Source organism: Scyliorhinus canicula, chromosome 7 (assembly GCF_902713615.1).
Source record: "Scyliorhinus canicula chromosome 7, sScyCan1.1, whole genome shotgun sequence".
In the NCBI taxonomy this organism is placed as follows: domain Eukaryota; kingdom Metazoa; phylum Chordata; class Chondrichthyes; order Carcharhiniformes; family Scyliorhinidae; genus Scyliorhinus; species Scyliorhinus canicula.
The window spans coordinates 97,587,104-97,603,090 of record NC_052152.1 but is presented as its reverse complement, the minus strand read 5'-3'; the positions used below and the strand labels follow the sequence as shown (position 1 = coordinate 97,603,090).

The 15,987-nt window shown below is 47.8% G+C and overlaps 1 protein-coding gene across 2 annotated transcripts in view; it reads right to left on the bottom strand.

Moving 5' to 3' along the window:
- syap1 (synapse associated protein 1) overlaps positions 1 to 6,661 on the bottom strand; it is a 45,104-nt gene extending 38,443 nt beyond the window's left edge. Inside the window, exon 1 of one of the 2 annotated variants that reach the window (XR_005461311.1) lies at positions 6,430 to 6,661. Coding sequence is in view for 1 of the 2 variants with exons in the window: in XM_038802516.1 (XP_038658444.1) it covers positions 6,430 to 6,589 (160 nt within the window). In the remaining variant the exon portion in view is untranslated. The remainder of the gene's footprint in view (positions 1 to 6,429) is intronic. The other variant, XM_038802516.1, reaches the window with a different exon arrangement.
- Positions 6,662 to 15,987: the final 9,326 nt, after the last annotated feature.

Genomic DNA, 15,987 nt, shown 5'->3' with positions numbered 1-15,987 from the left:
TTAGATTTTATTTCCATCTACATCAAATGACCTGGATTTAGAAACCAGCTGTAAACTTATTGTAATTAGAGATTACATAAATAGGGTGTAATGAGGTTGGAGGATACAGGATGATTTGTGTGTTAACTGAGCAAATACATTAAACTAGATAGTGAAAAATGCCAAACATTGTATTTTGGATGAAAGAATGAGAAACAAGTATGTCATAAAGAAAACAGGATTAGCGCAGTTGGGCGTTTGGCAGGTACCTGGCACTTAGCAACTTGCAATAAGTAATTAAAAGGGAAAATTGATTGTTACAATATATGGGCAGGTCACCATACTTCAAATGACATGTAAAGTGTGTGCTGAATAGCATGAATGATCTTATGTAATACGAAAGACACAAGGAACTGCAAGTTCCATAAACTACTGGGAGGGTTAAGGATTGTTTTAGGAGGTATTTAATGTACTAGAATCATTGAAACTTAATAGTCAAGGGGGTAGACTCACTGACTCTTTAAAAGAGCAGTTAAACCAAGTCCCACACCTCGCGCTGCTTTTTGTATAGAACCTTGTAAAGCTCCTCAGTTACCTGTCCAATTTCTTATTAAAATGTAGAGAATCAAATTCCATCACCAATTCAAGAGCATTCCTGATCCCAACCACTCAATGAAAATATTTATCACCCCCACCCACCCCACAGATCTTTTCCAATGACTTTATATCCATTAGCTCTAATTATTGACCAACTTATCAGAGAAATTTTGTTTTACTCTATCCATTCATCTTGTAAACCTCCATATCAGCTTTCCCTGTTCAAGGAGAACAGTCCTAACTTTTCCAACCTCCCTTCCTAATTGCCACCCCTCATCATTGATATGATCCTGGCAACTTGAACAGTAATCTTTCAAATATATTTACATCTTTCCAGACGTGTGGTGCTGAATTGTCCACAATTCCCCAGCTAAGGCATACCTCAATTTATAAACCCATCTGTCTCTTTAACTTGATGAATCCTGCCACACTGAAAATGTGTGTATTTGGACACCAAAGACCCCATGCTCATCGACACTTTTCAGAATTGTGCCATTTATAATATACTATCCGATATTTGTCTTCCCAATGTGCATTATTTTGCACTTCTTTGCACTGAATTCCATCTTCCATGCTTCTGTCCGTTTTATCTTCCTGAAACCCATGACTGTCCTACTACTTTGCCAAGTTTTGTATCATCTGCAAACTTAATAATGCTACACCCAATGCTCAAGTCTACATCATTTCCAAAACTTGCTGTTAACCATTTTCCTAATTATCGTTGTCCTATTAATTTCATGGACTTTCATTTTTTTTTGTAAAACATTTTATTAAGGTATTTATAATTTTATAATAACAGTAAACAGTACAAATACAATTTTTTTTTAAATGTAGAGAACCCAATAAACTTTATCCAATTTAAGGGGCACTTTAGCGTGGCCAATACACCTACTCTGCACATCTTTGGGTTGTAGGGACGAAACTCACGCAAACTCGGGGAGAATGTGCAAACTCCACACGGACAGGGACCCAGAGCCGGGATTGAACCTGGGACCTCAACGCCGTGAGGCAGCAGGGCTAATCTACTGCTCCACTGTGCTGCCCTGTACAAGTACAAATATAAACATTGGGCATAAACCATCTCCGTCCCTAACAAATCTCACCTAACCTAAATAGAAAATAGCCTAACTTCCACCCCCCCCTTTTCTTTTTGCCGTTTTCGTCGAGGAAGTTGACAAACAGCTGTCATCTCCGTACGAACCCTGGCATTGACCCTCTTCAGGCAAACTTAATTTTCTCAAGTCTGAGAAACCCAGCCATGTCGTTAACCCAGATCTCTGATTTTGGGGGCTTCAAGTCTCTCCATGCTAGCAATATCCGTCTCCGGGCAAGACATCGGCCTCTCTTGCCCCCTGGACACCCGGATCTTCCGACACTCCAAAAATCGTAACCTCTAGACTCGGCACCACCCTTGTTTTTAGCTTAATAAGCTTGTGTGGCACTTTGTCAAATATCTTCCAAAAGCCCCTATATGCACCATCAACTGCACTACCTTGATCAACCTCGAAATTCCGTCATGTCAGTGAGACATTACTTTCCTTTAGCAAATACATGATGGCACTGCTAGATTAACGCACGTCTTTCAAAATTAAGGTTTATTTTGTCCCTGATAATGGTTTCTAATAATTTCCCCACTACCATTATTAAGCTGACTGGCCTGCAGCTTACTGGTTTATCTCTCTCCCAATTTGTGATCTCTTTCCTTTTGTAGCAATCCTGCAGCACTATTCCTTTAACCAATGAGGATTGAAAACTGTGACATAATTTCTATCTTTTTTTCTTTCAGCAACGAAGGATACATTCCATCAGAGCCAAATTACTTACCAACTGTTATGTAATGGTTATAGATAAAGACGACATTCTAAAAGCATGATCTTCTTTACATTAATTCAAATCACATGAAACAAATTTGAAGTCAATTAAAATGTCACATTGAAAATGCCTTAATAGTTGTTTATTATTTGGAAGTGTCTACCAAGTAGGTTAGTGCGCTCAGGGGCAGCACAATGGCACAGTGGTTGGCACTGCTACCTCACGCCAGCGAGGTTCCGGGTTCAATCTCGGCCCCGGGTCACTATCCATGTGGGACTTGCACATTCTCCCCATGTCTGCTTGGGTTTCACCTCCACAACCCAAAAAGATGTGCAGGATAGGTGAATTAGCAGTGCTAAATTGTCCCTTAATTGAAAAAAAAAAAGAATGGGTACTCTAAATTTATTAAAGAAAAGTTAGTGTGCTCAGGCATATCAGTGGTTGTGATCTTCTTTCAGGAGTTCAAAGCCTGAAGCCTCCATGGCAGTCCTGGAGGACAGAATAAGTATTCTGTTTATCACGGTTGCCTTAGACAGTAATGCCATTAACAGTGAACCATGGTTCAGTTGATTGACTCAGTCAAGAGTTCTCAAAGTTGTGGGTTAAAGACCCAGTCCAAAATCAAAGTTGGTACTCACTGCAGTACTGCAGGAATACTGCACTGCCAGCGATGCTAACTTTCAGATGAGACTGTACATCAAAATCCACCTGTTTGGACAGATGTATTCATAGAATTTACAGTGCAGAAGGAGGCCATTCGGCCCAACAAGTCTGCACCGGCTCTTGGAAAGAGCACCCTACCCAAGCCCACACCTCCACCCTATCCCCATAACCCAGTACCTCACCCAACACTAAGGGCAATTTTGGACACTAAGGGCAATTTAGCATAGCCAATCCACCTAACCTGCACATCTTTGGACTGTGGGAGGAAACCGGAGCACCCGGAGGAAACCCACGCAGACACGGGGAGAACGTGCAGGCTCCACACAGACAGTGACCCAAGCTGGGAATCGAACCTGGGACCCTGGAGCTGTGAAGCAATTATGCTAACCACAATGCTACCATGCTGCCCAAGTATTACATGATGTCATGGTACTATTTCGAAGAACAGCAGGGAGGTTATCCTTGGGATCCTGAACCATATTTATCTCAATCAACATTGTGAAAAACGATTATCCGCTCATTATCACATTTTGAGAATTTGCTATGTATACTAGCTGCCATGTTTCCAATATTCCAGCATTTTGCCTTGATCCATCCGATTGCACCCAGATTATCCAATGGGTGATTAGCTTTCCTAACGTCACATCCGGCACCGCATTGTTCCGCTAACCAATAGGACGAGGGGGGGGGGGGGGGGGGGGGGGGTACTCCCAGCGGTGGGATTGTTGCAGATTGCAGCCGGGGAAGAACACAGAGAGCAGCCGAGTGACGTTTGTGTAAGGCAGGGGTGGGCAAACTTTTCCGTGCAAGGGCCGCATTCAGAAATTCACAATTCACAAAGGGCCGCATAGTATATTAAGTAAAATAATTACTTCACCCGGTTATGATTCTGGGCGCCTCATATAGAACATAGAACAGTACAGCACAGAACAGGCCCTTCGGCCCTCGACGTTGTGCCAAGCAATGATCACCCTACTCAAGTCAACGTATCCACCCTATGCCAGTAAGTAATCCAACAGCCCCCCCTCCCATTAACCTTTAAAAATAAAAATTAAAAAAAAAAAAAAAATTTTTTTTAGAAAATTTTTTTTTTTTTTTTTTTTTTTAATGATTTGGTGGGCCGCAGAAATACCTTTGGCGGGCCGCATGCGGCCCGCGGGCCGTAGTTTGCCCACCCCTGGTGTAAGGGGTGAGAATGACAGGTCATGATGCTGGCAGTCAGCACCAATTCACTGGCTTCCACAAGTACTTCAATGCCCACACCATCACAGGGAGGAGGAATTGTGAGATAGCTACATAAATAGGGATTGCAGTAATTTGTTCGTTCTTCAAACTGAGATCCAAGAAGAAGGTGCCAGCAGCAATCTCAGAATAGAAATGACATGTGGTTCTCCTCTGGGGCAGGGCAAGTGGAAGTTAAGGAATAGCATGTGAAATGTGTGAATGTTTGAAACCTCTGCAATCATGTCACTGTAATGTGCATAAGTCATCAGTCTTTGCAAATAAAACTCATGGGATGCAAGATGCTGTTTAAAAAACAAACAAAAAGAATGCTGTCTGCATGCATGCCCCTTCAAGTGGATCCGACAGTACACAGGCCTGTGCGCCAGACTGCCACCTCTTGACGTCAGTGCGCTGTCCCAGTACCATCTCCTCGTGACGTCAGTGCGCGATCCCAGTACCGTCTCCTCCCAACGCCAGTGCGCTGTCCCAGTACAGTCTCCTCCCAACGTCCGCGCGCTGTCCTAGTACCGTCTCCCTTTGACGTCAGCGCGCTGTCACGGTATCATCTCCTCCTGACGTCAGCGCACTGTCCCAGTACCGTCTCCTCCTGACGTCACTGCTCTGTCTCAGTACTGTCTCCTCCTGACATCAGCGAGCTGTCCTTGGACCGTCTCCTCTTGACGTCAGCGTGCTGTCCCAGGACCGTCTCCTCCTGACATCAACACACTGCCCTAGGACCGTCTCCTCCCGACATAAGCTCACTGTCCCAGCACCAAATTTATTTTTTAAAACAGCAGTCTTCCCATTAGAAGTGGCATCAGAGAGCAGGTCACATGCTGGACACATACACAGACATCCCACTTACGTCAAACAATCTGTGATTTGGCCGCAAAATCATAGAGGAGATTCCTCCATTTTGTAGCTGGCAGCAAGCAAGCAACAGGTGTGTGTGAAGAACTGAAGACGGATCAGTTTTAAATAAGGCAGAAAGGGCCATAGACGCAAACAGGCCGGGATCTCACAACTGAATCTTCTGCTGGAGACAACTTCTCAGAAGAGCGCACGGCAGGACAAAGCAGTGCTGGTGTAAGTTCCAGGGCTTCTGATGAACAACCCATTAAGAAGCTGAAAGTGATATCAAAGCAGTATAAAGATGATTTCTTGAGGTATGGCTTTATTAATTGTGTCAATGCAAATCAGAATGCAAAGCCCATGTGTGTTATGTGCAGGGAAGTACTGGCAAATTGAAGATTAAAACCCTGAAAACTTCAAAAGGCATTTGAAGACTTAGAATGGCGAGTTTGAGGACAAATCTCTTGTTTTTTTTCAAAGAATGCAGTGAGAACTTTAATCATCAGCTGAAGTCCATAGCAGAAATGTAACATTGAATGACAACCCAAGTGCGATCATGAGGACCAAGCCAGCTCACCTGTCGCATTAAAGGTAAGCAAAAAGGTGGGTCACAAAGTTTGGGTGGCATGGGTCACGAAGGTCGGTAAAAATGGGTGCCGGGTAAAAAAAGTTTGAAAAGCACTGACGTAAAGCACATTGAGACGACCATGGTTGTGAAAAGTGCCAAATGGGCCTGTCATTGACATAATCAGAACACCACCAATATGTTGGTGACCCTTAAGGGGCAGTTAGCACCTCAGTTTAACATCACATCGGAAAGAAAGCATCTCAGACAATTTAACAGTGCGTTGTTGCTGGGCCAAAACCCGAGATACTCTTTACCTTACAACACAGTGGGCGTACCTACATCAGGTGGGCGTCCTGCGGTTCAAAAGGGCTCGCCACCAACAATGTGCTCAGGCCTGTGGGCCTGGGCTCAGGTCCACCTGCTGATGGAGAGGCGAGAGTGCTCCCAAGACTGGCGACATGTGTATTGTACTGTGATGGGACATTGCTCACTATCCCTGTGACAGACACCCTGGATACTGCCCCTACATCCCCGCCAATGATACGCTTGGGGGGGGGAGGGGGGGGGGGGGCGGGGGGCGCACCGGCTCGAAGAGCAGCACCTTCCCGAGGAGGAAGCAGCACCTTCCCGAGGAGGAGGCAGCACCTTCCCGAGGAGGAGGCGGCACCGCCCGCCCGCTGCAAAAGCTGCGGCCTCCCCGCCACGAACAGCTGCCGCTCCGGCTCCACACTCACCGCCCAGACCCTTGGCCTGGCTCAGCATCTCGGGAGCCTCATCCTCGCCGACCGCTTCTCCTCCTTCTTGCTCCTTTTCCCGGTCGCCGCCACCATCCGCTGGGGCCGGCTGCTCCTGGGGGCCCTCCAGGCCGAACCAGCTGCCGACCGTTCGGAACATCTCCGTCCGTCTCCCGGTGACGTTGCACAACACGGAAGTGCCTGGAACGCCCGGCACGCGCTGGGCGGAAGGTGCCGGCTGCCGCCAGTGCGCACGCGCCCTTCCAGCAGCGGCCGCAGGCGGCGCTGCTGAGACTCAGCCCCTTGAAGACAGACGACGCAAACGGCTGTAGGGTGATGGGGGATATAGATATAGATAAGGGGGATGGATATGGATGGAGATAGATATGGATGGGATGGATATGGATGGGATAGGGAGGGATATGGATGGATGGGGATGGATATGGACCGATATGGAGATGAACATTTCAGGTCAAAGTCCTCTCAGCAAATCCATTGACTATTTTGGGTACTGACCATGCCAGTGATTGATCCAATTATGTAACGAAAATACCAGTAAGACCAACATTTGTTGCCCATCCGTAATTGCCCTTGAACCAAGTGATTTGTGAGGCAATCTCAGAGTCCGCTACTTTACCATGGGTCAGGAGTCACATGTAGGCCGTTCCAGGGAAGTTTAACAGATTTCCTTCCCTAAGTGACATTAGTGAGCCAGATTGTTTTACAATTGACAAGAATTTTAAGGTGACTGTTACTGAGTCTAGTTTTAAATTCCAGATTTATTAATTGAATTTAAATTCCATCGATTGCCATGCTGGGATTTGAACTCATGCCCCAGAGCATTTGACCTAAATTGTTCTAAATTACTAATCCAGTGATATTACTACTATTCTGCCATCCTTCCCACCCCATCCTGAGAATACTGATCTTGCATAACAACGCATTCAACCTGAGACAAGCAAAAATAAAAGACTGGATAAAGTGATTAATAATTCCGGCCAGAATGCAACTCCCGAAATGCAGAGTCAGGCCAAGGGTCTGGGCACTGAGTCCCAAGTTGGCATGCTGCTCTTCATGTAGGAAGGCTGCAACTTTTGGTGGTGCCACCTCCTTGGGAAGGTGCTGTCTATGTTCCCTTGCGCTTATTCCACCTTCAGCATAATTCCCCCCGTAAATCACACCTGGAGAAGGCACTGCTGAGTGACTGGGATTTATGTGATTTGTAGTATATGACTATTCTCTCAGCATATGCATTTTGCTGGAAAAATGATCCTACTTTCATCAGGCAACATTGTGTAAATAGACTGCTGAATAAGTGTATTCTGCTGTAATGCACATCAACTGTTTAAATAAAAACCAAATACTGCGGATGCTGCAAATCAGAAATGAACACAGAAAATGCTGGAGATACTACAGATTGAGCATCCCTTATCCGAAATTCTGAAAATTAAAAAATTCCGGATTCTGCATCTTTTTTGAGCGTCGAGTTCACGAATGGGAAATCCCACAAGGATCCTGGGTGATACGCAGGTCCCAATGAGCACCGCACATGTGCAGTTCTCAATGCACACTGCACATGCATAGTTCCCAATGCACACATGCAGTTTCCAATGTGCACAGCACATGCGCCTTTCCCTTTTTCCATACCCCACCCACCCCGGCACTTCCTCCCCGCTGGGTGTTGCGGTGCTGCCCCCTTTGCTTTCATACCTCCTGCCGCTTGCTTTCCTTGCTGGTGTGGTGCCACCTTCCGTGGGGGATCTTACCCCCTCTTTATGCCCAATAAATTGCCTTTCCCTTTGTCTTTTCTTCCCCCTTTCCTGCGCTCCGCTGCCCTCGCCCCTTCCTCCCTGAGAGCTGGTGTTCTTGCTCAAAGTGAGGCACTACTGTCCCGCACAAACATTGCTCATGTCCATCATTTTTTGTTCTCTCTGCATTTTCCTCATCGCTGCTTTGTCTGCCTTTTGTCTAGGCCATTCATCCGCCCGAACCCATCCACCTCTGCCGGTGTGGCGAAATAATGTTCTTTGTTCTGGAATGCCACCTAGAGCCTGGCTGGGAATAACAGTCATCGCTCCCATGTGGTCGCTCGCTTGGAACTTTACACTGGCGACAAGAGCAAAGTGCAGCTGCAGGAAACACCATTTCCTTAAGACCAGATTCACCTCACGCTGTGCTACAGTGTTGGGCAGCAAAGTAGCACATTGGTTAGCACAGTTGCTTCACAGCTCCAGGGTCCCAGGTTAGATTCCCAGCTTGGGTCACTGTCTGTGCGGAGTCTGCAGGTTCTCCCCGTGTCTGCGTGGGTTTCCTCCGGGTGCTCCTGTTTCCTGCCACAGTCCAAAGATGTGCAGGTTAGGTGGATTGGCCGTGATAAATTGCCCTTAGTGTCTAAAAAGGTTAGGTTACGGGAATAGGGTGGAGGCATGGGCTTAAGTAAGGTGCTCTCTCCAAGGGCCAGTGCAGATTCAATGGGCTGAATGGCTTCCTTCTGCACTGTAAATTCTATGATTCTATGAACTAGGCCTCAGAAGGCCTGCAACCAGGCAGTGAGCATGTCACTAATTGGAAGGTTTGAGGCGCTCGATGCTGAGTTTTGCGAGTTCAGCCCAACCTTGTCTGAGGTGCTCAGATACAGGTTGCTGTGCGCCATCCGCAATGCGGTGTCCCAAGAACGCTTGCTGGAGGATACACATCTTGATTTTAAAAGGCTTAAAGGGGAGGAGGGTGTTGTGTTTGGTGGTAGAATCATGCTGGAGGTGGTGGAAATTGTGAAGGATAATCCATGAATATGGAGTCTGGTGCGGTGGAAGATGAAGACAAGGGGAATTTGATTTGATTTTGATTTGATTTATTGTCACGTACCAAAGTACAGTGAAAAGTATTTTTCTGTGGCCAAGGGAACGTACACAGTACGTACTGTAGCCACCTGGGGTGGCCACGTCCCGATTTCAAAATGGACACTTGCAGAGAGTAAAGGGAAAATTGTACAATGCTAAGAAAACAAGCACGTGCAAGGTTTGTCTATGGATTGGAGTTTGCAGCTCCCAGACAAAACCCATACGACAAGCAATTAGCATAGTAATGAGCTATCTCTGGGGAGAAAAGCGAAACATTTAAGCAAACGGTACCAGAGCAGACTCCCGGTGCCAGTGGAGACTAAAACAAAGGCAGGCCAATGGTCACCTTGGGCCTGCCCAGCGATCAAGCAACCACCCCTTTATTGGAGAAAATCAATACAGGTGATTAGGACATGGTCCAATTAATTGGGGCCAAGTTCAAGGCCCGCCCAAGTAATGGGCCCACGATATGAGTAGCTGGAAAATTACTATGTCGATTTTCCTCTCTCTCGTAGTCTGATTACAGTCTAATCACTCCCATTTGATCAGGTAAGGTCGTCACGACGAAACCAAAGGTCAGTCTGGCGGATTAGAAAAATTTATTTCAGTCGATGCAGGTACGGCTGAGGGGTTGAACATAATTGAGTGAATACGGAGTAACAATTCAGCTGGTGACTGTTGGAATGTTGCCTAGTAAGTCAGTTGTATGTGAGTTAAAAATTAAAATTGATTATATTAAATTACACTTTAATTCGGTGAAGGTCTTTAATGGGTTGATGGAATGTCACAGAGCCAATTCAGTTAAGACCGCTGATGGAATGTTCTGGAGACAATTCAATTCCATACTATTAGAATTGCTAAGTTAAAATTTATTGTTGAGAGATATGCTTTTTGAGTGAAACAAAGAATTGGGAGATGAATGGCCACTAGGGGGAACCAGAAACTTGGGAAGTTTAGAACTGTATCGGAAAGTGGAGCTCTCAGGATTTGGTAAAATTATATTCTGGTTTCTTTGAAAATTCAAACTTTTATTGTTCGGTTGGTTGAGATGAATGAAAGTATAATGATTTGAATTCCTTTTGTTTGAATGGAGATCTCCAACGAGTGAATGAGTCCGTTTAATAAGAATTTGGAGCATCCTCTGGTATTCCTAGTTTTTAAAATGTTGTGTTTTGCAAAACGAAGTTGCACATCAATTAGGAGGTATACTCGGCCGTTAAAGTGAGATTTAAAACGGGGTAAGTATTTGAAAGTTCTTTAGAAAATCAGTAATAATGATTAACATTGTGGGAGTTAATTAGAACATAATTCTCAGGAAGTAAACAAAAAGTAAAATCAAAATGTATAAATTGGGATTTGTAAATGATTAGTTTCACCTCGTCATAGTCTTGGCTGCTAAAAAAAAAAGAAATAAGAGAACAAAGGAATCTAAATTGAAATGTGAAGACTAGGCATTCGGTGTGCGCCATGTGCTCCTTTGTTAGAGGCAGCCATGATGTACCTACAATAAAAAATTTTGTTCGGTGTGTTCCAAATTTGTAGAGATTTCAGTATTTTCTCTGGAAACTCACCACACATCAAATTTACTGATCGGGGATTTTCATACAGCAAAGACTATGGATTTTTTTTGGACTACATTGTAGATGGAGCTTTAAGGAATAAAGATATGGGACCGGTGCTTAGATTAGGAGTATTACTTGCAGTATCAGGAAATGAGAATCTGATGGCAGGGAAAGATTAATAAAAATAGATGCAAAAAAAAAAGAAAACATTAAGATATAAACACAAATTGATAACTAGAGGAGATAAGGAAAGCAAAACTAGTAATACCTTTGGCACTAAACATTACGTATACTGTAGATTGCCACAAGGATATGTTAGGGCCAGAAAACCCCACCCAAAGAACTTGCAGTTCTGGTGCAGAAAAGACCAGTAGAGAGCCAAAAAGATCCTATTGTTGGTGTAAGCTGAGACTAGAGAGAAATTTGTGATCATGTGAAGATAGATCATCTACTGTATCCTGGGCCCAACGTGGAACATTGGGAAATGCCACATCCTCAGAAAGGCGTTTCCTTAAAGTTGCCCGTGAGCTAAAAATTGTGTTTGTGTTTTTAGCCCCCTTTTTATTCATGAATGATTCAATTTTTAAAAAGTTCAGTAGGCAAGATAAAGGTATATTCATTATGAAACCTACTGCTGAAATTATTGAAGTAAAAGTGATAAAGTTATTGCCTAAAGTACAGATTAAAATGCAGAATAAGCAAAAAGTTACTGAAAGATGAGATTTGAATGAGCCTGTGTGAAATACCATTGCAACCTTTGCTTGAATTCCTTCTTTCTGAAGGGACTGAAAGCATGAGGGTTGGTTTAGCAGCTGTGATGGCTTCTGCAGTTGACGATTCAGAGGTTTGCCTTTTCAGGTGGATTCAGCAAGTCAACGGGTTTTTCGGGAGAGAGTGAAAATTTCCTATCCCTCACTGATTCCAGGGTCACGGCACTTCAGCATGAGCTAACTGTGGTAGTCGGTATTAGGGGTATTACGGTACCCAGGTTGATGCTGTAAGACCATTGGTGTGGGAGGTACCTGAGACAGCAATATCATTGGTGAAGCCTGCCTGCTGGTTCCGCCCAGTAAGGCAGAGTATAAGAGCCTGTGTCTCCCACGGAGGACCAGAAGATGCAAGTTCTTCACTCGAGGGTGAGCCCAGAGATCTACACCCTCATCGAGGATGTGGACGATTTCGAGGCCGTGATGGCCCTGTTGAAAGGACACTATATTCGCCCAGTAAACCAGGTCTACGCCCGACATCTGCTAGCGACGAGGCGACAAATCCCCGGGAAATCGCTGGATGAATTCTACCGTGCACTCCTGGTGTTAGGTAGGAACTGTGACTGCCCACAAGTTTCAGCCAGCGACCACACACGACTTTTGATCCGGGATGCATTCGTTGCAGGTATGCTGGCCTCCCAAATCCGCTAGCGGCTGCTAGAAAAAGAGACACTAGGCCTCAAGGAGGCACGGGCCCTTGCTAGCTCCATGGATGTGGCCCCCGAACTTTCCGCGCGTACGTCCCCGACCACGCGGCAGCCCCTTGGGCAGCGTAGAACCCCCCCCCCCCCCGTGGCCGACTCCGATGCATCCCCCATCCCCCACAAGCTTGTGCTGTGCGACTACCAGGCAACCCGGGGGGCACCACTGCTATTTTTGTGGGCAAGCCAAGCACCCCCCGGCAGCACTGCCCGGCCTGCTCCTCCACCTGCAAAGGGTGCGGCAAAAAGGGCCATTTCGAGGCGGTATGCCAGGCCCAGGCGGTCGCCGCAGTCTCCGGGGGCGAACCTGGACTGCCACCCCAACCCTCCTCACGAGCCACGTGTGGCCAGCGGGCGCCGCCATCTTCCTTTTCCAGAGCCACTTGCGGGCCCCGGGCGCCGCCATTTTGTTCCCCAGGGACCAGGTGGGACGGATGGGCGCCACCATCTTGCACAACCCCAGCCATATGCGACCAGTGGGCGCCGCCACCTTGGCTGGAGTCTCAGGACCCCGATTTGGATGACCACACATCGCCTGAAGAAAACCTCCAACTTTTGCCACGACTTGCCTCGGTGACCCTGGACCAGTCTCGGCCCCGAACGCTCTCGACCGTGACGGCGACCGTGCTCATCAACAGGCACAAAACATCCTGCCTGATCGACTCCGGGAGCACAGAGAGCTTCACACACCCCAACACGGTAAGGCGCTGTTCTCTTCCCAACCACCCAGTTAATCAAAAAATCTCCCTGGCCTCCGGGTCTCATTCTGTAGAGATCAAAGGGTCCTGCGTAGTGAACCTCACGGTCCAGGGAAGGGAATTAAAAAATTTCCGCCTCTACGTCCTCCCTCACCCCTGTGCTGCCACACTCCTTGGGTTAGATTTCCAATGTAACATCCAGAGTTTAACTTTTAAATTCGGCAGCCCTATACCCCCCTCACTGTCTGCAGCCTTACGACCCTCAAGGTTGAGGCGCCTTCCCTTTTTGCGAATCTCACCCCGGATTGCAAACCCGTCGCCACCAGGAGCAGACGGTACAGTGCCCAGGACCGGACCTTCATCAGGTCGGAAGTCCAGCTGTTACTGAAAGAAGGTATTATCGAAGCTAGCAGCAGCCCCTGGAGAGCTCAAGTAGTGGTTGTAAAGACCGGGGAGAAGCACAGGATGGTCATCGATTATAGTCAGACCATCAACAGGTATACGCAGCTCGACCCGTACCCTCTCCTCCGCATATCTGAATTGGTCAATCAGATTGCACAATACAAGGTTTATTCCGCGGTGGATCTAAAATCCGCCTACCACCAGCTTCCCATCCGCCCTAGCGACCGCAAATACACTGCATTCGAAGCAGATGGGCGGCTCTACCACTTCCTAAGGGTTCCCTTCGGTGTCACAAATGGCGTCTTGGTCTTCCAATGGGAAATGGACCGAATGGTTGACCGGTATGGTTTGCGGGCCACGTTTCCGTACCTCGATAATGTCACCATCTGCGGCCACAACCAGTAGGACCACGACACCAACCTCCGTAAATTCCTCCATACCATAAAAATCATTAATCTAACTTACAACAAGGACAAATGCGTGTTCAGCACCGACCGTCTAGCCATCCTTGGCTACGTAGTGCATGATGGAGTTATAGGCCCAGATTCTGAACGCATGCGCCCCCTCATGGAGTTTCCCCTCCCCCACTGCTCCAAGGCCCTGAAACGCTGCCTGGGATTTCTTTCATATTATGCCCTGTGGGTCCCCAACTATGCGGACAAGGCCAGCCCACTAAATCAATCCACGGTTTTCCCCCTATCGGCAGAGGCCCGCCTGGCCTTCAGCTGCATCAAAGCGGACATTGCAAAGGCCATGATGCACGCAATCGATGAATCCCTTCCCTTCCAAGTCGAGAGCGACGCGTCCGATGTAGCTCTGGCGGCCACCCTCAACCAAGCGGGCAGACCCATGGCCTTCTTCTCATGCATCCTCCATGCTTCAGAAATCCGCCATTCCTCAGTTGAAAAGGAGGCCCAGGCCATAGTAGAAGCTGAGCGGCACTGGAGGCATCACCTGGCCGGCAGGAGATTCACCCTCCTCACTGACCAACGGTCGGTTGATTTCATGTTTGATAATGCAGAGCGGGGCAAGATAAAGAACGATAAGATCTTACGGTGGAGGATCAAGCTCTCCACCTACAACTATGAGATCTTGTATTGTCCCGGGAAGCTAAACGCGCCTCCCGATGCCCTATCCCGCGGCACATGTGCCAACGCACAAGTGGACTGACTCCGGGCCCTCCATGAGGACCTCTGCCACCCGGGGGGTCACTCGATTCTTCCATTTCATCAAGACCCGCAACCTGCTCTACTCCATCGAGGAGGTCAGGACCGCCACCAGGAACTGCCAAATCTGCGCGGAGTGCAAGCCGCACTTCTACAGGCCAGAGAAAGCGCACCTGATAAAGGCCTCTCGTCCCTTTGAACGCCTCAGTATGGACTTCAAAGGGCCCCTCCCCTCCACCGACTGCAACACGTACTTCCTGAACGCGATTGACGAGTACTCCCGGTTCCCATTCGCCATCCCCTGCCCCGACATGACCGCAGCCACCGTCATAAAAGTTCTCCACAGTATCTTTACATTGTTCGGTTTCCCCGCCTACATACACAGCCATAGGGGGTCCTCCTTCATGAGCGACGAACTGCGTCAATTCCTGCTCAGCAAGGGCATTGCCTCGAGCAAGACGACCAGTTACAACCCCCGGGGAAACGGACAGGTAGAGAGGGAGAACGGAACAGTCTGGAAGACCGTCTTGCTGGCCCTATGGTCCAGGAATCTCCCAGTCTCCCGCTGGCAGGAGGTCCTTCCGGATGCTCTCCACTCCATCCGATCACTGCTGTGTACCACGACCAACCAAACACTTCACGAACGTCTCCTTGTCTTCCCTAGGAAGTCCTCCTCCGGGACCTCGCTCCCAACCTGGCTGGCAGCTCCTGGACCCATCCTGCTCCGCAAATACATGCAGGCGCACAAGTCAGACCCATTGGTCGAGAGGGTCCACCTCCTTCACGCTAACCCTCAATACGCCTACGTGGCATACCCCGACGGCCGGCAGGATACGGTTTCCCTACGGGACCTGGTGCCCACTGGATCGCCACCCACACCCCCACCACCAACCCCACCCTCCCTCCCACCGGTGAACCCCACAGCTGCCCCCTTCCCAGGTGGATCGGTCCTCCCACCAGTCCCATCCAGGGGTGATGAAGCTGCCGAAGAAGCCAAAGTCACGCTCCCGGATCCACGGATGCCCAAGCCAGCGCCTGCATCACCGCCGAAACTGCGACGATCGCAGAGGATGACCAGGGCCCCTGATCAACTAATTGCTTAATTTTGAATATAAACAAATACTGTAAATAGTTGCGACATGTAACGAGGCAAAACACTGTACTAATGTATACCAGGTACCACCATAACCTCAACCTCTACCACTGTATAACGCGTGACCACCACCCCCGCCGGACTCTTTTTTTAACAGGGGGTGAATGTGGTAGTCGGTATTAGGGGTATTACGGTAACCAGGTTGATGCTGTAAGACTATTGGTGTGGGTGGTACCTGAGACTGCTATATCATTGGTGAAGCCCGCCTGCTGGTTCCCCCCAGTAAGGCTGAGTATAAGAGCCTGTGTCTCCCCAGCAGCTGCATTCCG